This window comes from Micromesistius poutassou, assembly GCF_964030765.1.
Source record: "Micromesistius poutassou genome assembly, chromosome: 20".
NCBI classification, from domain to species: domain Eukaryota; kingdom Metazoa; phylum Chordata; class Actinopteri; order Gadiformes; family Gadidae; genus Micromesistius; species Micromesistius poutassou.
The window spans coordinates 6969982-6992626 of record NC_140290.1 but is presented as its reverse complement, the minus strand read 5'-3'; the positions used below and the strand labels follow the sequence as shown (position 1 = coordinate 6992626).

Below are 22645 nucleotides of genomic sequence, written 5' to 3'. Positions count from 1 at the left end.
CAGCATACATAAGCATAGATTGAGTATCACCCAGCGGGTGTTTTTTGTTCTTTGGTTTTGGTTTGTTTTGGTTTTTCCCGGAGAAAGCGTTTCCCTGTGTCTCACCGTCCCGCCGCCAACCCCCCCCCCCCCCCCCCCCCTTGCCACTGACCGGGGGGCCGCCGTCACAGAGCTGCGGGGGCGCGCGCTTGTCTTCCATCGCGTGCATGCCCTCCGCCATGCCTCCCCAGAATGCCGACGCCGGCGACTCCGTGTCCGGATCTGTGGTGGGCCTGGTGGAGAACAAGACCCCCGCCTCGGACCGCCACGGCGGGGAGGAGAGAGGCGGGAAGGGCGGGAGGAACGGCGGAGGCCGAGAGACGGCGAGCTCGGGGGGAGACGGAGAAGGAGGAGGAGGAGGAGGAGGAGGAGAGGGGGGAGCGGAGGAGGCGAGCGAGGGGCCCGTGGAGGGGATCCCGTTGAAGAGATGGCTGATGCACGGCGCGGTGATGTTCGGACGGGAGTTCTGCTACGCCATGGAGACGGCCCTGGTGACGCCGGTCCTACTGCAGATAGGTGAGGGCCGAGCACGCATGCACACATGCAGAGACACACACACGGACACGCACACACACACGGACTCACGGACACACACACACACACACACACACACACACACACACACACACACACACGTACAATACATGCGTGCACACTTTGATGAGGTTACAAGCACGCACACCTTATCATACACATTCACATTTGCTTGATCGCAAGCACGCACACACACGATAACAAATACATGCACGCAAACTTTGAAAAACACACAAGCGTGCACACTTTACCTTACACACACACACACACACACGCACACATTTCACAACACTTACACACACACACCCAAAAGTGCTGTCCTGACCTGTCTAGACACACACACACACAGGCACCCCGGAACACAGAGAGGTCTATATTTAGGGAGGCAGAACGCAACACAACATAGATAACAGACGGCGCATGTGACACCAGGACGTTATGTTCCGCACCCGTACAAACACGAGCCCCGCCTTAACAACACACATTCATGCAATTATGTTCACCGTGCAAGCACAGGAACAGACTTTTGTTGATCACCTGTTCTGCTGTGGCAGCCTTCCACGTTGTTAAATCATAGCCAAGGTCAATTTCTGATCAATTCTGCATTATTGACACAAACATTGACTCCGGATTTAGCCAGTGTTATCATTATTTTCCGGTGGGAGAGAAGGCAAAAAAAAGTGGGTTGGAGAAGAGAGGGATTGACATGTAGCATATAGTACGGCGAGTGGGAATCGAACCTGGGTCATTAAGAGGCGTGTTGCCTTAAATGGTTAGCACATGACTAACTGCCAATTCTGACCACTTTTGACAATGTCACTGCATATGTTTTTATTCAGTTAACCTGGCACTTTTTTTTTTATTCAGTTAACCTGGCACTTTTTTTCACTTTCATCTCTGGAAAGGTTTTACATCCATTGTCCCAACAAGGACTTGTATTATCGATGTGACATTGCTGCTGCTGCTGCTGCTGCTGCTATGGGATAATGGTGGTCAGTTGGTCTCTTGTTTAGAGTTTACCTTGGACTGATGTTCTTCACACACGCAGACTCTTTCCAATTTCACTGTACTTAATGAGACAGCGAGGTGAGGTGGGAGTGGGAGAGAGATGCTGACGCCAACAAGAGCAGTCAGTTTCTTCACCACCTAAGTGAGTTCCACTTCCTACTCTCTCTTCCTCTGTTTTCACTCAGATTTTCTTTTTTTTCTTCTGTTATTTTAGTTTTTTTCCACCCATACTGCTGACTTTGTTCAGCAAAATCTGCAAAATCGACTCGGAGGGGTGATTTGGTTTCTACAAGGTTTGCTTCCTGTCCCTGAAATCGTTTCAGCCACAACCGCTGTTTTGTAATCACCACACTTCAGTTGCACACTTTATATGACATATCGTATAGCTTCTGACCTTAGTGACTGTCACCATAAAATTAGTGCTAGCTAAACTGGTACTGCTACTTCTATTGCACTCTTGGGCTAGGCTTAACCTTAGTGTGTTAGCAAATGTTGCTGTATTTGACCCTAAACACTGAGTTGGATTCCAATTGGCCTTGTGGAGTTGGTCACACTTGAGTGACAGCTTGGCCGCTATTTATACAACATAGAGCATAAAGCGTGTGAAAACATAATTTCTATGTGTGGACAGTAAATAGAGGCGGTGTTCTCTCTCTATTCTTTAGTCAGAGATTTCAAAGTAGCCGGGACGCAGACTTTACCACTCCGGTGACATTGCACTGAGATTTAAACCTTAATGTAATGTACTTGTTTAACTCTAATGAACTGTTAGCAATGGGAATGAGATGATTGGGTGGGGGGGGGGGAAGAGAGAATGAGACAGAGGGAGAGAGAGGAGACTGTCTTCATGTTGACCTTTATACCGTACTACTGTTGGATCAATACAGTCTGTAGGAGAGGATTAAAAGAGAACTTTTCAACCTGGACCATATTTTCAGATCATATGAATGTAAGAGTGAATTTTCTTTGGTTGCAATTGGTCCAGTATTGAGGCTGGTCCAGTATTGACTCTGCAGCCAATATGAAATAGTTGCAATGTAATTATTTGGGGCAATAGCTCAGTGCGTCCTCTGAAAGTGCTTGTTTTTGCCACTGGCTATGCTCTAACATTATTGAAAGATCCCTATCCCTTTTCTTTATCTCTCGCTGTATCGGGTCTGTTATTATTGTGTACACCAAAGTCTGGCTCAAGTTTAGTTGTTGCAAAGAAGAGAACTGTGGTAATGTGAGTGAGAGCTGGAGAGAGGAGAGTTGGCAGTCTTGGACTAACGAAAGTGTAGCTTAGTGTTATCTAAAAGATCTGGATGAAGGAGAGTTTAGTGTCATGACAACAGGGACATTTCCTGCGGAAAATGACATTTTAGAGCGAGACTTCTACTTGAGTGAGACTTTGTTGGACACAATAACAAACAGACAAAAGGTAAAGAAAGAAGTAACATTATTCTGTAGCGATCCTTTCCACAATGATACAAAAGAATCAGAGCCGGTCAGTGGCAAAAACAATTACTTTTAGAGGGCATACATTGACAGGCCCATATTGCCACAAAGGATTACATTGCAGTCCGTTTTTCGCGGATTACAGCTGCAGTGTTCTCGCTCAACACTGGACCAACTGTTGTCCAGATCAGTCCATTACACCAGAAATGATTGAAAAATGTATTCCTTAAAGAGACACGCAAGGTGAATGATGGGACAGAGGGAGAGACGGGGAGAGAGAGAGACTGCCTACAAACAAGTGAGGAAGATGGGGAGAGGGAGGCAGAGAGATTGAGACTTCCTGTTCTGAAAAATAAGAACAATAGAGTGAAAGAAAGAGAAATATGCACAAGAGAGAGAAGTGGAGAGAGAGAAGGGGAGAGAGGGGTAGAGCGAGGCAGACTCTACCTATGAATAGGAGAGATGGAGAGAGGGCTTGACAACCTGTGAACGAGAGGGAGCGAGAGGGGTAGAGAGAGCAAGAGAGAGAGCGAGTGAAAGAGGGAGAGACGTAGAGAGAGGGGGCGAGAGTACCCAGGAACAGGCAGAGATTGACAGGAGGGAGAGAAGATGGGGGCACGCCTGAGTGTGTGTTCTGTGACCAACCTCCCAGGAGTGCGCATGTCTTACATAAGCTCCAAAGCCTTCTGAGAAGAGCCGCCCAAAGCGCGCTAGCGCCGGGGTGCCAGGGCACGCGACCAGCCAACCGCAACCTTCACTTCACCGCACATAACCCCACAATGAACGCACGTGGTGCTCCCCACCCAGGAAGGACATCTCATTCAGGCAGTTGAATGCATACTTTTCAACCGTGACCTTGCATAGATTAGCATTTTGTTCAGAGCCAAGTGCCTAATTTAGTGGGCTCACAAATCAGACTTTAGATGAACTATGATCTAAAGTCAAGTCTTGGGGAATGCAGAGTTTCACTTTCTTTCGCTTTTTATTTGTTTTTATGAACCGTGTTGCTTGAGGCAGGGTCTGTAAGTGTGTAAATGCCACCTGGTAAATCCCCTTCTCAATGCTTCTTTCCCTGGAATAGAATGATTTCAGGCGCAGGCTCTGTGAGGTCTCCCCCAAGAATATCGGCCCAAACGTAGGACCGCTGTGCCCGAGATGACCTAATCAGCACTGACTTGTTTATAATAGTCGGCACATTTGAGTTCTTCATGTCACGCTGCATCTATCCTCTAAAAGACTTCAGTTAAGTCTGGAGATGGTGCTCATCTCACTCACACACAGGTGTGTGATGAAGACGCAAGTGAATCTGTGAATACACCCTGAATGTTAAAAGGTAAAAGTTACACAGAATTGATCGTCGCCGTCATGTGTGTGAGTGCACATACAGTCTAGGGATCGACCGATATGGATTTTTTAGGGCCGATACCGTGCAGTGATATTTTCAAAAGCATGCTAAAAATATTTTAAAAAATAATAAAAATAAAAATCAACTGATACGATACACGTCAAAAACGCAAATATCGGCCGATATATCGGTCGATCCCTAATACAGTCCATGCAGGGCCATGGCATCTTATAGTCACTGTTGTGCATTGCTGTAGCACCTCTTCTTGTAGAGTTTAAAAGAAAATCTGAAGAAAAACCGACATGCAAAAAATAGCCTTAAAAAATAAGTTTGTGCAAAGGTCGTGATTACGCCCATGAACATCGGTGTTAAGTGAGCTTTATTTGACCGTGACTAGGGTGACTCCCTTCCAAAAAGGACTGGCCTGGATTCCCCTGTCCATAGCCTAACCTGTAGGCATTCACTGAAGTTGCTTCAGACAAGAGCTCCGTCTGTCCCCACCGGTGGCAACAGCAGACAACTGTGGATCAGAGTGTTTGATGAACACTCTGATGACGTGCCTGTGCCACGTCTGCCAAACCTAACGAGGGCCCTGATTAACAATCCCTTTATCCTTTAGCAAACGCCTTCCTCCACAGTGGCTCGTGGTGGATTGGGGTACAGGTCTTTAACGGGCCGGTATCTAACTACAGTTTAGGCTGTAGTGTGTACATTGGCCATGGACCTCGAACCCAGGACCTTACGGCTTGTATTTGAAACCCCTAAAACATTACACAACCCTTTGCCCTGAAATTAAAACCATAAAACATTTAGTAAGTTTAGTAAGTATAAGTTGTACAACACTAAACATGTACCCAGCCACCGCTGTGTTTACTTGGCATGGCCTGTTTTGGCATGATGGATTGTGCACATCGCCTTCTGCTCTCGTCTATATCACTTGGGCGTAGGCCGACAGCTTTTTGTCTCGGTTCACTTTTCCTTTTGTTTTGATGCTGTTGTGACTCCGTTGCAGTGTGGACATGCCAACAACCTGCCAACAAGTTATCGTCTTTAATTATTACACAATGAGAAAATTAACCCGCAGCCTTTCACCACATGATGAAATGATTGTGTTATTTCTTCCTGCATGGAAGCGTCATCAATTGTTAGTTCATGTTTTCATGCCATTGTGTATTTTAATGTTGACAAGACTTAGCTGACTGTCAGTGCGTTTACATGACACTCAAGAAAGTCGATTTATTGGCTTAGTCCAACTATTATTGGATTTAGGGATGTAACGGTTACCGGTGTAACGGTAAACCGCGATAAAAATGTTGTCAATAACAATTACCGTTTTCATTTCAAATAAAATTATTATCGCGGTGGATAACCGCGCCCGCGGTGTGGAAACCGTGTGCTTAAATCCTTCCCAGCGCTTCATCCGAGCAGTGTTTGGAATAACGCAGTTTAAAATAACGGCGTTAGGTAACGCCGTTATTTTTTCAGTAACAGGTAATCTAACTAATTAATTTTTCCGTCTTTACAACGCTGTTACTGACAGTTAAATGCGGTGCGTTACCATGAATTGATTGAATAAACTGCGTAATCCGAACGCACCCCTGGCTGCACACACAAACTGCTAGTGAGGACGGAGACCGGGTGGGTTAGCGATTATGATTGGCTAAGGCAGAGTCGTGTTTCATGGTAGCCAATCTGAGCCAGTGTTTTTACACACAATCCAGGATACGCGTGCCACACACACACGCACACACAAACACCAAACAGATTCGATGAAGCAGTAGAAATGGCGAGTCCGGAGCAATCCGATGAAAAGTTGGTATTTTTAAGGTGGAGATATAAGCACTACTTCAAATTCATTGAGGTCAAAGGCAAGAATGTGCATGTAAAGTGAACATTATGAGGTCGCGGTCACGGCGATCTGCGGAGGAAGTGTCGGCAGGAGACGGAGAGCGAGTAATTGTTTACATATTGTTCTTTATGTCTTGAATGTTTGGATTAAACCTGCACTACTGTAAATGTTCCTGATAAATAAGCTGTTTACATGCTGAACCCTTGTTCCTTTGATGTTAAAAGTTGCACTTTTGATAATATAAATAAATATAATAAACACTTTTAACTATTTCAGTTTCCGTAGGCCTATCAGTGCTTTCTGAACATATTGAACACACTTTTAAAAATACCGCGATAATACCGAAAACCGGGATAATTTTGGTCACAATAACCGTGAGGTTAAATTTTCATACCGTTACATCCTGTATACACCTTAGTCGAGCTATACTCGAATCGAATTGGCTTACTCATAGTCGAGTTAAGACCCCTAGATAATGCGATTCATAGTCGAGCTAAGCGTGCATGTAGCCAATCGAATTGGCTTATGCGTTGATTTGCGTTCTGCGCATGCTCGAGACCTTTTCCCGGGGCCGTGAGCCGGAAGTAGAAGGAGACGATAGTCTTGTTGTTGTTGTCGCCGCCGTCGGATAAGGGATAACAAGAAACGGCGATTTATTTAAAAAGGTGGCGCAGAAGATGGAGGAAGCCGGTGAATGTAGTTAGCCCCTATAAGAATTGTGTCCCGGCCGTGGGAGCGCGCATGGCATGCATTCATTAAAGGTGGAAACACACGGACACTACGCTTCCATTTCACCCAAGGCTGAATTAAAAGTACATGTTTTCTAAATGTGGGTCATCAACAAGGTTGTAAAGTAGTAACTTCGGGCACATCTGTCAAAATAAATGTTTTTTTCTCCCGACGTATTTACGATCTTTATTCATTCATTGCGTCGCGGCGGGGAATGTATAGGGACGGGCGGCGGAGGGGCTGCTTCGGTGGGAGAAAGATGTTTTCAGTAGACAGCTGTCAACTAACTTTGGGTCGGCTATTTATTTAAAAAGCTGGCGCAGAAGATGGAGGAAGCCGGTGTTGTGCCAATGTAGTTACCCCCTATAAGGAGTGTATCATCATCAACGTGCATTCAGTACACACTACGCTTCGATTTAACCCAAGGCTGAATTAAAAGTCCATGTTTTTCTAAATGTTGCTCATCAACGAGGTTGTAAAATAACTACGATCTTTATTCATTCATTGCGCCGCGGCCGAACTGACAGGGGTATTCTCTGATATTATGAATCTTACATACTGCGTCGAGTTCTCCGACTCTCTGGTACTTCCACAACAAGTAAAGACTCCTAGTCGGGTTTATCTCGCCCATGGGCAAAAGGAATTGGGAGAAATTAACTTTGGCTTTGACTCTCTGAAGTCCAGATTGAAACGCGACATGGAGGAGAAAGCGATGTTTCAGCAGACAGCTGTCAGTTCACTTCGGGTCCATATCATTTCTCCGACGTTCCATTGTTCTGACCTCTCGTCGTATGCGGACTGCTCCGCCGGCAGAGCAGCCAGAGGAGTCGGCATACGACCGGGAGGTCGGAACAATGGAGCGTCGGAGAAATGATATAGACCCGAAGTGAACTGACAGCTGTCTGCTGAAACATCGCTTTCTCAAATGAGTTTGTTGTTGCTGGTGACGTAAAGAGGTCAACCGGTGGCTCTATTACCACTAGTTGAAATGGGCACAGCACCACCTATCGTACCGGGGCATGACACGCTTTGGCCAATGAATCGATTTACTCACCGCCATGTATACGTGGACAATTGCAGTTGTCCAATTGAGGAGCATAATCAAGCTATGGCTTTAATCGAATTATGCTGTGCATGTAAACGTACTGAGTGTTTACCACACCTGAGAGACACACCTGAGAGAATGTAGAACACATTTGACACGTTTTACAGTAACTCTTATTTTCTAATAGCTGGCTGTTAGTTGTTTGGTGTTGACAAGACATTCAATTAAACACTCTTATTAGCTAGCTGATATAATGATAGTGATTATCCAAATGGGTTTATGTGATAACTGCCAGCTAACTAGATCCACTTTTACCCTCACCAGCTAGCTTCCATAGTCCCTGTAAGCCCTTTCTGTCTGTCTTTTTCTCACTCTGTTTTGCCATTCTCTTTCATATAGCTTATTTTTCTTGTAGTCTCTCTATCTTTCTCTCGTTCTCACGTTTCTCTCTGAACAAAGACACACAGTGTCCATCCAAACACATCAAAGAGCGCCCCACTGCTGTTTCCCCTCCAAACCCTCTAATATTTATATTTATTTATTTATTAAAACTAAGCAATATTGATGACATACACCTCTCAAGATTTTTTTAAATTTTGTTACAAACATTTGAAGTGAAGTCTGAAGTGATCGTTATAAGATGAGATGTGTTGATGCTTTTAATAAATCCCCAGAGAGGGACATTTATTACAGGGTTATTAACCTTCTAGCATGGATTCAGCCGAGGGACAGGGATTACCGCGATCCGTCCTGCAAACGACCTTTCAGCCTTTGCTAAACCTATGATAGTCTCTCTGTTTACTTCTGTCTCTCTCTACCTCTATACCTCTCTCCATTTCTGTCTCTCTGCCTCCTGTGTGTGTGTGTGTGTGTGTGTGTGTGTGTGTGTGTGTGTGTGTGTGTGTGTGTGTGTGTGTGTGTGTGTGTGTGTGTGTGTGTGTGTGTGTGTGTGTGTGTGTGTGTGTGTGTGTGTGCCCTTAGTAACCCTCACATACTAGGTGTGTGATGCCGTGTTTTGAGGCTCTGATTCTTGCCTGCCAGTTCCTTAATACCATTGATCCTTCGTCACGTTGCATCACTGCTTCACTTAATCCATCACGTAGGTGATATACACATGGAGTAGTGGATAGTCCAACAGAATCCCTCGAAACGTAGAACCTTTGTTGCTCCACATTGCCTACCAAGTTATGTCACAAGATGGTTTTCCCAAAGTCAGAATTAAGAATTTCTGCATGCAGAAAGACAGACAGTCATCTCTCGATCCAATAAACCAGACTTCAGGTTCTCCTTTATTATTGTTGGCTGACTCATTGGCAATTTCCTATATTTTATTTTGAGCAGGTAAGGCTAAGGCATCTTCCTCAGTGAGTAGGAGCCCGGAGCCTTTCTAAAATAATACCCATGGACTAGTAATTTAGTTTGGCTTCCTATGGTGAGAGGCTACAGGCTGTGTGCTTTAGCCTCAGAGCTCCAGAGAGGTTGCTGGGGTGTCTTTGTGATGGTTGCAGCAGAGCAGGTAAAGCAGGTCAACCTTGATGATGTAACTGGCTGCATGTCACACTGGCTAAATATACACCCCCGCGCGCAGCCTCTCAGGTCACTGGCCGGGGGCCAGTAAGTGGGCGGGGAAGAAGCTGTATGTTTCCAAACAGTGGTTACGGCGTAGGCAAGCATGCAACAGTGTTTAATCTGGGATTAGGGATGTTGTTGTTTTGTGTGTTGTAAATATAGCACATGAGTGTATCGTAAAGAAAGTGAAGCTCCTGGTTTTCTTCGTAGGTGAGACGAGGCTTGAGTCAAATTCCCTCCGGAGCACAGACACACGTCCTCTAATCACAGGACTCTTTGACAGTAGCAGTTGTTTAATGTAGCACTAGCACTAGCAGTGCCAGTGCTAGCGAGGGTTCGTCCTGATCTTGCGGCGGCCTATCATGCCGACTAATCCACTTGGGCCCATCCTATCACGCGAGCCGGTCTAATCTTAAAACTGACCTTTTAGCCAGCATGACGCGGGGTTATATAAACCAGAGGATGTCAGGTCAGACAGGCTGACTAATCACCATAATCTGATCCAGGCAGTCAAGGCGTAGGACACACACACACGAATGAGTGACGGTGTTTGAAAACACACTGTGTGTGCGTTTTTTTTGCGTGAGCGTGAGAGCAGAGGAAACGACAAGTGTTTGCGCGACAATCGTGACATACAGTAGCTAATATGTTTTGTTCTGTAAAAGAAAGTGTGTGTGTGTGTGATTTTGTTTTAGTGTGTTGAGACAACGGAACGGTGTCGACGTTCTCACACCAGTACATGTTCTCCTGAAGCCCTTGCGCTCACCGTGACACCGTAGTCTTCATCCAGACAGCGCCATCTACTGTCTTAGCCCAGAAAGCCGCGCGCGACGCACTCAGATAAACAAGGCAACACGTGCGTTCTGCCAGTGTGACGAAGCCGATTTAAATGTAGTCCGGCCTGTTTCTGGATAAGAAGAAGTCTTTATTAAGCGGTTGCTGTTGTTTTTTCTAAATTGAGGGTCGGCCAAGCGTCCTGTTTTGTGCGTGCGTTTTTTTTTGACGGGGACAAAAGAGACCAACCCTTGTGTATTGTTTTTACTTGTTTATGCATGCGTGTGTGTGTGTGGACACACCTCTGTATGCACCCAGGGGCACGCTGGTTGTTTAGGTATGCAGATACCGCCGGTTAGGCCAGGCATGCGCGGCCTGAATGCGCCGTCTCAGCACATTGCCGAACCACTCTCGTGATTCGTCTGCTTTTTGTTTTGATTCCTTTTTGCCTTTTGTGTGAATGTTGTCGTGTTTTGGTGACGGTGTGTGGGGGGGTGGGACGCTGGCCGGCAGGTCGTCATTTTTCACTCGCAAACAACAAACCCGGTTTGTTCGGGTGGACTTAACGCGAGGTCGCTCGCCACTCGGGGAAACCAAGGTTGACGGTGATCCAAGATCTCAACCTCTGCGTGTCTCTCCCTCTCTCGCTCTCGCTCGCTCGTAGCTCACTGACGACTGCAGTGTGTTACGTAACCGTGCTGACTGGCTCATTGCTAGCGCTCTTAGTGCGCCTTTTAAAGCACTTTTAATGCTGCCCTTTAGTACACACACACACACACACACACACACACACATGCATTCACTTTGAAAAATGATGTAACTCTTAAATGATACATATTATAAATTAATCAAGTGAATGATTATATATAAGTGTGTGTGTTTGTGTGTGTGGTATATAATTCCTCATGCACACACATACTGACGCACACACTGGGGGCGAGGGAGAGCCACACAAACAACCAACCACAAGTCAATATTTCATCCTAGTAAGCACTATATTATTGACCTTGCCGTGTGTGTGCGCCTGTGTGTGTGTGTGTGTGTGTGTGTGCAAGTGCACGCATGATAGATGTCTTCACTGCCCCTTACTGCGCACAAGCTCTGTGACTCACCCTGTGTGTGTGTGTGTGTGTGTGTGTGTGTGTGTGTGTGTGAGAACACCTCTGTGTTGGTGTGTTTGTGTGCCCCCTTCTCTCCTCCATCTCTTTTAATGAACACAGAAATCTGGGCCACCACGATTTCATATCCGTTATGTTATCGTTCGGGTACCGCTTAGTCATCGATCGTGTTAGCGTCCTCGCCTAGCCACACAATGCTAACGACTGAACTGTTCAAATTGCCATGGGAATGAATGGGACTCACACTAGCTCACAGAGTGAAATCGGTTATAAACGGATGACGTACATATTTGCAAACGGCTTTCACAGTCCATCTGTTGCCATACATCTCTCTCTCACCCACTCTCTCTTTCCCTTGCTCTCTCTCTCTCTCTCATTTATTATTAATCTCCCTCTCATATATTATTTCTGTGTGCCACCTGCTTCCTCCCTCTCTCCAAGTGTAAACTCTTTTTTTCCCGCTCATTTCCTTCCCTCCTTTCTCCTCTAACTGACCTATGCGTCACAGGTTGGTTCACACGCTGACTCAGCCCGCAAGTGCACTCGCCACGTAGCAAAAGACTTCACAGCGATTCGGGTTTGATTCCCACCTAGAGGCTGTACCACACTAAGCTGGCGGTTAGGCCTTTCTGCTGTTGTTTTTCTCACCAAATTGGGCCTTGTGAGAGAGAAGCCAATCGCGTTGTTTTTCCTTGGACGGGCATGTAAGGAAGTTGCCAATATCTTTGTTTTACTTAGTTGGGTATGTGAGAAAGCAGCCAATCTCATTGTTTTCCTTGGACGGGCTTGTGAGAACGCAGCCAATCAGGTTGTTTTACCTGGGGAGGTATGTGAGAAGGTAGCCCGTCCGTTCTTTTAACATGGGGCTGGGGGGGGGGGGGGGGGGGGTAGGTGAGAAAGTAGCCAATCACAAGATCGTACATCGGAGGGAGTGTGAGAAAGCGGCCAATCGCGTTGTTTTCCCCGGGGGAGAGAGAGGAGATGAGGGCTGGATATGATGCACATCCCACACAAAGTCATCCCCTCGCCTTCCAGGAGACAGAGCGGTGCAGTGTTCCTGTGGTTTTCCTCTCTTTGAAAGCTGAAACAACAGTACGTTTATTTGTATTATAGCAACAGGGCCAACACGTTTGCTATAATTTGAGACCGCCACCTGACCTAAAAGGCTCTTGGTTCTAGTTTGTATAAATCTGTTATTTGTCGGCACATCTCCTGAATGGAGGCCTTTTCCAACACACATATGCATGCACACACACACACACACACACACACACACACACACACACACACACACACACACACACACACACACACACACACACACACACAAATGGGCAGTCCATACCCTAACAGTCTTTGTGTGTGTGTGTGTGTGTGTGAGAGCGCTCAGCACCAGCAATTGTGTTGCGCCATAAAACCATTGCTTTGATGACTGATTGGGAGGGATTGGGTCTCTCTACTTCCTACCATTATTCAACAGCGCTGGTCATAATCCATTCAGATGTGAACCTCCTTCGCAGTCTCCCTAATGCACACACTCACTCACCCCTTGTTAAAAACACTTAACAAGAGAATTCTCCCTTTCAAAAACGTTATACATTTTATTAAAAAATAACACAGAAATGTTCACCATCACTTCTTGACACCCAAGCAGAGCCGTTTTCAAATGAAAAGAGTGATTTGGGGTTTAACCCTTTAACACGCCAATTTGTTGCTCTTTTCTAAAAGTTATATTCTCCGTTTTGCTCCCTTCTTCACTGGTGGTCTCTCTGATTAACATGAACTCTCCCTTCTTCTCTGTTCAATATGGTATTTTTTATTTTCTTATGGATGGTATTCTCATGGATATGCTTAATCTAATGGATTTTGTTTATTTGCACATACGTAATGTACTCGTACGTAGGTTCTCCTTCAGCTCACGTGGTCTCTCACATTCATTTTCCTTCTGCTCTGTGACAAGCATCTCCGCTATGAAACTGGTGTTTCATTTGTTTTCTGGATTTGGGTTATTTTCAATCCATCTCTGCTGTCACCTTGTAGTAAATACTTCCTGAATTCTCTCTCAGTATTGTGTGTGTGTGTGTGTGTGTGTGTGTGTGTGTGTGTGTGTGTGTGTGTGTGTGTGTGTGTGTGTGTGTGTGTGTGTGTGTGTGTGTGTGTGAGAGAGAACTATTTGCTTGGTGAGGCTTCTTTTCCTGTTGTTTGTTGTCCAACTGTTTACATGCATACAGACAGAAAGATCACTATCGTGTGTGTGTGTGTGTGTGTGTGTTTAATACTGTGTGTTTGGGGTTGTGTGTATGCATTTATGTACAGTATATATACTTTTTGTGAGGAAAAAAAAGCACAGAAAATAGGTTGGCTAAGGAGTCCTTTCTTTTTAAAAAACAAAACTTCCGGAACAGGAAGTCTGGTGTGAATGACTCCATATTAGGAGGCGGGCAGGAAGTGGAGGTGATGGAGTCTCCGTGGCGACAGGGTTCCCAAGACCTGGTCACCGTGGCAACCAGGGTCAAGCCCCGGTTCCAGAGTTCCACAGTAGCACACAGGTTTACAGCCGCAGGGGACAATAGAGTAGCTTGTTTGAACACAGCAGGCTTTGTACAAAAAGTTTGTTGCACGTTGCAACCCCTGTTCCTCCAGATTATAGCAACGGCAAGACATTCTGCCAGTGTGAGTGTACAAAAACAACCACCATTATTAAGATAACCCCCCCCCCGCAAATAACCAAAGAACATGGCAAGAAAAGACAGCATACTAGAAGGCTTTGTAATAAATACAAATTTATCAATTGGCAATAATGGCACAAAACAGTCAGCATCACAGTGTGCGTGGGGAGCCTATTAGGTCAGGTGGATCAACACTAATTGGTTTGCCCTTAACAAGGTGTCTTTAGGAGAAGGTTTACCTCTGTTGCTGGAATCACCTGGAAAATCTGATCTGCTAATGGGACACAGCACTCAGCCATTGACATTTGTGTCCCTCGGGAACGCCACCAGCGAGGAGGACTTTCTGGGTTTCTTTGTTCCTCCGATTTCTGCTTCCTCTCTTGCAAGTGTAGCAGAGGCCGACACTTGAAAATATAGCAAAATAAACGACGGCGGTGTTAATTGATACTCCTACGTTATGCTCACGTCTCTCTCTCGCGGTGTAAATTCCCAGTCAGTCAACACAGGTGTCACTCATTACACTAATTACGGGTCTGATAATTTGATGGATTAATGGAGTGATCGAGTTAAACGAGAATGGAATTAATCGTTAATTCTTCTAGCTGCGCCCTGATGCAGAAACAGAGCATCCCCATAGTCAGGGTTATGAGTGACACCTGTGTCTGTCCTGCGAGGACACCTCTGTGAGACGGCTGTCTTGAAGACGTCTTAAGAGGGGGGCTATCAGAGGGCTTGGGGGGCTTGGTTCCCCTTTTAGCTTTTAGATTTAAGCTCTCGGGGTGTTCCAGTGAGTCACTCAAGGTCAGGGGGGCGTTGTGGCCAATCGGGAGCCCTCAGTGCGAACCATGTGATCAACACAAGGAGGGGAGAAGGCTGTGGAAAAGTAATGAGGGAGGGAGGACGATGGAACGTTCCGGATAAGTCAATGTCAGCTGGTCTGTGGGCCTTGGTGTCTTTACACTCTGGATGATGGGGATAAGGGTTGTGGATCCGAGGGATCAGCAGGAGAAAGCATCACATGGATGTTCATAGAGGTAGACCGCTGTTTGGATGGACCCTCTGCTGGTGTTGTTACATCTGCCACCTAGTGGTTAGTGTTGTAATTGTACTTCAGAGTGAAGATACTGCTTATGTTGCTACGCATTCCAGGGGTTAGTGTGTTTGACTCCTGACTATATCATTTGGGTTTGGTACCCCAATGTCCTGTTGGTTTCCCTGAGCAAGATGCCCCAACCCAGTGTTTTCAACCTGTGGTACGGGTATACAGGTGGCACGTGGGATTTTATTCTTATATTCTTATATTATATAAAAATAAACAAACCCTTAATATATAATGAATATTGTTCAGTAAATAGTGTAAGTATAATGGCTTGTTATTGTTTAAGAAATAGTGTTACTTTGTGCATAACTTTATATGTCTTTCATTGACATGTTATCCATTGTCATCTTTGGCAATCATTTGTGGTTGCTCAAGCAGCACACTGGGAGCATTAGCAGAGTTGCTGACGTTTTTCTTTCTGCTGCTTCCCTCTAGCCATGGCCTCCTTGTAGTAATAATTGAGTCAAAAGGGGGCACTGGCACTCTTGCTCAGCCACTGCAGGTGTCTTATCTGTTTTTAAGTCATACACCTATATTCAAAGGTTAGGAACCACTGCCCTAACCAATGTATCAACAAACACATTTCAGAACAATTCACAAAAAATGCTTTCCTTATTTTGATACTCAAACATGATGCATTTGAGTATCAAACATGATGTCTAACTCTCTCTCTCCTCATCTCTCCCTGTGGCTCTCTCCCCATCTCTCCCTGTCTCTCTCTCTCTCCCTCCATCTCTTCCCATGTCTCTTTCTCCCCATCTCTCCCTGTGTCTGTCTCTCCCTATCCTCTCTCCCCCCATCTCTCCCCCCCCATCTCTCCCTGTGTCTCTCTCTCCCCCCATCTCTCCCTCCCCCACCCCGTCCCACCAGGCCTCCCGGAGCAGTACTACAGTCTCACCTGGTTCCTGAGCCCCATCCTGGGCCTGCTGGTCACACCCCTGATCGGCTCGGCCAGCGACCGCTGCACGCTGGCCTGGGGCCGCCGCCGGCCCTTCATCCTGGCCCTGTGCGTGGGCACCCTGCTGGGCGTGGCCCTCTTCCTCAACGGCTCTCTGATGGGTGAGTGGGCTTGGTGGGGTCATTGGAACAAAAGTGACGTGAATGTGGAGGAAACGTACGCAAAACGCATAACCACGTCAAAGTTAGTCTTGCACCTCCGAGATTGTGAAGAAGTTGCCGAAATCTCTGTAGATTACGGAGATGCAAACATTGTGTGTGATTGGTCAGAAAAGTAAGGAGGAGTGATTAATTGACGCATTGAGGACTTCTTTGCTCTGGGCAAATCAAATTAATTTGCTGATCATTGGCCTTCAGCTGAGCCACAGTGGTTACCAACCAGTTTGTGTTGAACCCATTATTGTAGCGCTGAATATTACACATAACACATTACACTTTGACCTGTTACTAATACTAAGCACAGATGCTCACCTTTGACCCCCAAATGCAGCTCAGCCCCAGACATTCAGGTGAATTACTCTGTGACAGACATGTTACTCAATGTCTGTGACAGACGTATCTCTTGCAGTGCTCTGACAAGGGAAATTTCATTCAAAAAAGGTCCATAATGCTTCATGGATTATTAATAAAAGTGATTGGCACTCAAGGCCGCCCTGTGGTTAAAGGTTGGACATTACACTCTTAACTCTCCTGTGCAGTCCTTTGATTTAGGGCTATACAAATTAAATTCTCTGACATCTTCATGTGATGTAATTAAGGAGTTAAAGCAACAAATCACTGAATTGAAATGATAATGGTTGACAGATTTAAGCAGATATTTAAAATGTTGATCTTTGACTAGCTGGATGGATGTAATATTTATTTTAACCAGATTGATAACTATAACAACACTTATCGGTATAACAAAGTATTCCACCAGACGACGCAGTACAATATCATCTTTCCCAAGTGAAAAGCCATACACTGCTCCGTTTCTAAACACTAGGTTGTCATTTGCAAAACAATGTACAGGTCTGTTTGACAATATGAAACCAGTTTAAGCTGACACATACCACCGTACCGGTAAAACCGGAAGACACCCCATCCCCATCCATCCTGCCTTTGAATTCCTTGTCTGTGATCCTGCCGGCTGTTTGACTTTGATTGACAGCTCGTACTGTCCTCCTCAGAGGCCTGGTGGGGGCCAGCCTCTTCCCATGGAGGTAGAAGGAGTGTCTCCCAGCTGCTGCTACGACCACACACTGTCAGTGGCCGTTCCTCTGTGGTCATACTGTCTTCATTTAAAGCCCACCAGATAGATGGCAAACTGTTTTAGGAGTGAAGCCGATGTCGTATTTTATCGTTGTCATCCATGAGAACAATAACAACATAGTGTTGGGTTAATTAAGATAAGGTTAAGATAACACTTGACTGATCCCTAGGCGTGGGCCATTGATGAGACTTGCTACCATGGAGAGAGAGAGAGAGAGAGAGAGAGAGAGAGAGAGAGAGAGAGAGAGAGAGAGAGAGAGAGAGAGAGAGAGAGAGAGAGAGAGAGAGAGAGAGAGAGAGAGAGAGAGAGAGAGAGAGAGAGAGAGAGAGAGAGAGAGAGAGCGTAAAAGGGAATGTGTCCTGTCTCCTTCCTGAGAGAGAGGGAGAGAGGGAGGGAGATCCATTTGGGGATTAAGGCCCTCATTCCATTTTTTTTTCCCGTCCCTTGGACACGGTTGGTCTGGGAGCGAGTGAACCCAAACGGAGGGATTCTGTCAGCTCCACTAAAAGGGCTTTTCTCACGCTGACTTGCCCACACTGGCAAATGCTTTGGCTATGGAGGGTGGTGGGTGTGGGGGGCAGGGTACTAAACTGCTTCTCATCTGCCAAGAGCAGAGCGGGGCAGTTTGGTCGACTGCCGTTGATGGAGACTCGGACCGTGGCGTCGTGAATCAGGCATGGTTGGTCATTTACGATGTCAGGGCTGTTTGTTACGGCAGTGGTAAAACACGCACGATTGTGGTCGCAGCTCATTTTCAATGTTGTGTGTGTGTGTGTGTGTGGGGTCATGGGCGCAGAGACCCCTCTGATGGCTTATCTGTAGTTTGAAGCGCCAGAGTTTTAGACGTGATCCAGGCTGGACCCAGTGTGGCTAATCCTTCCCCTGGAAGGTCACTGTCCATGACGTCAGCAGAACCCCATCGAGGTCAAACGCGTCCGACCTCTGCTACATTATGAAGGATCTGTATTGATCCACTGGCAATCAATTAGCTGATGGATGTATAGCTCGTCGCTATGCGCGTAGTCCTGGACGTGTTACTGTCCATGTATACGCACACAAGCATGCACACACACACGCACCTACGGACGCACACACACATGATTACACTGTCAGCATGCACACATCGATTGGACACATGGGGAAAAAAGTTTGTGTGCTGAATAGAGATAAGGAGAAACAAATGAATGAGTGAGATGTCCTTTGTGTGTGTGTGTGCGTGTGTGTGTGTGTGTGTGTGTGTGTGTGCGTGTGTGTGTGTGTGTGTGTGCGTGTTGAGCGGTTGGCAGGCCCCCGGGGTCCGACCTGCCCCGATGAGAGCTCAGTGACATGGTGACCTCTGACCTCTATCTGTGTGAGAAAGGAAAGTAAGGGGGCAAGACGACAGCGAGAAAGTGTACGCACACAAACACACGCACACACACACGTACACATATAAATATACCACCTTGCGGGGGGACAAACCCTGCGTGGCCGGCGTGGGCACGCACTGGTGACATGGGAACGCGGGACGAGACAGTTCACAGGAAAATGCTTCCTGTTTGCTCCCGCCCCTCTCCGCCAATCACAATTAACTTCCTGTCTGTCTGCCAGCCGCAGCCAGTTGTGCGTCGCCACTCTATTGTCGTCCCCCCCCCCCCCCCCCCCCTGCCCCCCGTACGAGCACACAAACAGCCGCGCTCCCACCGAGCGAGTGGTTCACACAGGCAGGAGGCGGGCGAGACACCCATGCTGCGCCAGTGTGTGTGTGTGTGTGTGTGTGTGTGTGTGTGTGAGAAACATACAACACACACACACAGGCGCATGCAGATGTTTAGCTGCTAATTTACTTGAAATAGGAGCAGGCGTCCGGTGTTGTGATCTATGAATGAGAGTTTCCGTAGTACCGTAGCCATGGTTACAACAACACTACGACTAATACAGTAAGAGTACTCACTCGCTCTCCGTCACTGGGCCCCCCCCCTCCGCCTTAAACGTCGACACGACGGACGATTTTAAGACTATCGCTGAGGATCCGTCTCCCCCCCACCTTCCTCCCTCCCATCCTTCTCCCCCTTTCTCCCTCCACCTCATCCCCCCCCCCCTCTACGTCGAGCGTGGCGGTCCGTCCTCAGAGCAATGAGCCGAGTCATCGACGAACGAACGCTCGTCTTCATCTTGGTCTTTCCGTCCCCTCTGTAGGCCTGGCGCTGGGTGACAAGCAGGGCAGCCAGCCCATAGGGATCGTGCTGACGGTGCTGGGGGTGGTGGTGCTGGACTTCAGCGCCGACGCCTCGGACGGCCCCATCCGAGCGTACCTGCTGGACGTGGCCAACACGGAGGAGCAGGACATGGCCCTGAACATCCACGCCGCCTCGGCCGGTACAGCCCGCCCGCCGCCAGCCCGCGCTCAGACGGCTCTTAGCTGAAACACTAGCCTGACACTAGCCTACGTTTAGCCTAGAAGTAGCGTATGTTTAGATAACCCCTTGCTTATGCTCGTCTCGACGTCTAACCTGAAAGTAGCCTACGATAGCACAACAGCCAACTAGCCAAGGTTTAGCCCACTGTTGGTCTATCTTTGGCATCGTACTGTATATCATGAAATAATCTAGATTCTATAATAATTTCTCTTTTTGCTGTGTGTGTGTGTGTGTGTGTGTGTGTGTGTGTGTGTGTGTGTGTGTGTGTGTGTGTGTGTGTGTGTGTGCGTGTGTGTGCGCGCGTGCCGGCGTGTTGCTACACAGGGCTGGGCGGGGCGGTGGGCTACGCTCTGGGGGGCCTGGACTGGACCCACACCTTCCTGGGTCAGATCTTCAAGTCCCAGGAGCAGATCCTCTTCGTGTTCGCCGCCTTCTTCTTCACCATCTCCGTGGTGCTGCACCTGCTCAGCATCGACGAGCAGCAGTACTCCCCGCAGAGCGACCGCATCGACCAGGTAGCGAGTGTGTGTGTGTGTGTGTGTGCCAGTGTGTGCCAGTGTGTGTGATTGTTTGCTTGTGTTTGTGTTAGTGTTCATTTATTGTATTCATTTGTGGGCACATGATTCTTTTCACCACAAATGGCTTCAGACGTCTTGAATGATATCACAATGTCACAACATACTGAGCGTTTCAGCCCCGCTCGGTTGCCGTGTGTTGTGTTACATTATCACCGTTGCGTTTTGTCTGCCCTCTAGAAAGGCGAGGCCCGTTTGCTGAGTCGCGTTCTGCTTTGAGCAGTGACAGATGTGATGAATGGTTCTACTTATCTTGGATGTCTTGGTAGAAGTAGAGTTTGTGTTGCAGACCGCGTTGTTTTTCACGGCGCGCGTATTGAGCAGAGCTCTCTTGTGTTATAGAAATAGTGTGATGGCTACCCTTTTAACATAATATTTGATGCATTAAATGTTAACCTCTTCTTCATCAGGAGAGCCCAGAGCACCCCCACACACACGCTTTGACCTCTGGGAAGACTGGTGCTGTACCTCAGCTCACCATGATCGGGGAGGACGAGCTGATGGACAGCTACGGCCTCTACGACCCGTACGAAGACGACCAATCGGAGAATGGCGTTATAGACATGGACTTCCGGGAGGTGGAGCTTATTCGGAGTAAGTTGATGGGGGCCGGGCCACTTTTGTTTAAACATTAATCATTTTTTGTATCTCCTCCTTTGCTTTCATACACCAACCAACCAACCAACCCTAATCTATCTAACCCCTTCTCTATCACTGTATGCTCAACAGTGTCTACCTCCCTCTATCCACCTCGCTCTACTCTATTTAACCCCTTCTCTATCACTGTATATCCAACAGTGTCTACCTCTCTCTACTCTATTTAAACCCTTCTCTTTCACTGTATCAACAGTGTCTACCTCTCTCTATCCACCTCTCTCTACTCTATTTAACCCCTTCTCTTTCACTGTATCAACAGTGTCTACCTCTCTCTATCCACCTCTCTCTACTCTATCTAACATGTTCCTCCCTCCTCCGTCTGCAGGTAAGAGCGACAGCGTGCTGGCCATGGCCGACGCCACGCTGGACCACATGGACCACCTGGACCACGAGACCCTGTTCCTGCAGCAGATCGAGCCCTCCATCTTCGCCGACCACCTGTCCTCCTACCACGGCTCGCCCACCCGGACCCTGTCCTTCTTCTCCACCCACCGCGGCTCTCCCCCGCCCCCGGCCCCGCCCTTCGACCAGGACCAGGACCAGCTCCACCCCCGGGACAGCCACGACGCCGACAGCCGGTCCCACACGCCGGTGGCCAGGATCTCGCGCCTCTCGGCCTTCCTGCAGGAGATGGAGAACGACGACGGCCAGGAGGCGCTGCTCAACAACCAGCTCAGCGAGCAGCACACGCCCAACGGCCGGCTGCTGGCTAACGTGGCCAACGCCACCCGGGCCAGCGTGAACGGGATCAGCACTAAGGGCCAGGCACACAGGGTCGGGATGGTGAAAGGTGAGGAGGGTCATTCTTATTCTGAACCAGTGAAATGTATTCTCCACCTATGGTGTAATTGGTATGAATATTTTTTTGTGCTTTTGGTTTTGGGTATTTGTGTTTCATATTTTTATATAGTTCACAAATAGATAGTTATCTATGGTTAATAGATAAAGATATAGATGTAAATAAATCTCTGTATTTCAATGTAATGGAAACAAGGACCCTTGGGCCTGGAAAATCTTAGTTTAGGGTTTGCATTTGACCCTCTAGTTATATAATTTAATCCCAACAATAAACAATCCCAGTTTCTAAACAATAACCAGCAGAGTTTAGAGTAGCTTAAGGAATCAGGACACAAGGCAGGTATCATCTTCTGATCCATTACATAACCGTAGAGATAGAGGCAGAGTGTGCATCTCAGCAAAGCGTGTCAGTAAATAAGACATAGAAACATCCCCTGATTCCGTGTGTGCCACATTCCAGTCCGAGGCAGAAATCGACACCCTACACCACAACGTTAACTCACGAACCCCGCCCTCACCCCAACCCCTCACCCCCCCCCCACCCACAGCGGCCAGCACGGGCGCGCCGGCCCGCCAGCAGCAGCAGCAGCTGTCCTCGCGGCGCCACCACACCTTCTACCGCCAGCCCTCCTGCACCTTCTCCTACTACGGCCGCGTGGGCAGCCGCCGCTGCCGCCTCGGCCACCAGCACCAGCGGCGCGGCCACAACCCCAACGCCGCGCTGCTCATCAAGCCCTCGCGCAGCATGAACGACGTGTGCGAGGCGGAGGAGGAGCGGAGGCACCACCACCA

The 22645-nt window shown here is 47.6% G+C and overlaps 1 protein-coding gene across 1 annotated transcript in view; it reads left to right on the top strand.

Moving 5' to 3' along the window:
* The first annotated feature begins 396 nt into the window (after positions 1-396).
* Positions 397-22645, top strand: part of slc45a4a (solute carrier family 45 member 4a) — a 27927-nt gene continuing 5678 nt past the window's right edge. The window contains exons 1-7 of the mRNA XM_084485129.1: positions 397-555; positions 16086-16274; positions 19603-19782; positions 20148-20338; positions 20809-20992; positions 21381-21845; positions 22402-22645. The exon at positions 22402-22645 is cut by the window's right edge and continues 136 nt beyond it. Of these exons, the coding sequence (XP_084341255.1) occupies positions 474-555; positions 16086-16274; positions 19603-19782; positions 20148-20338; positions 20809-20992; positions 21381-21845; positions 22402-22645 (1535 nt within the window). The 5' untranslated portion in view covers positions 397-473. The remainder of the gene's footprint in view (positions 556-16085; positions 16275-19602; positions 19783-20147; positions 20339-20808; positions 20993-21380; positions 21846-22401) is intronic.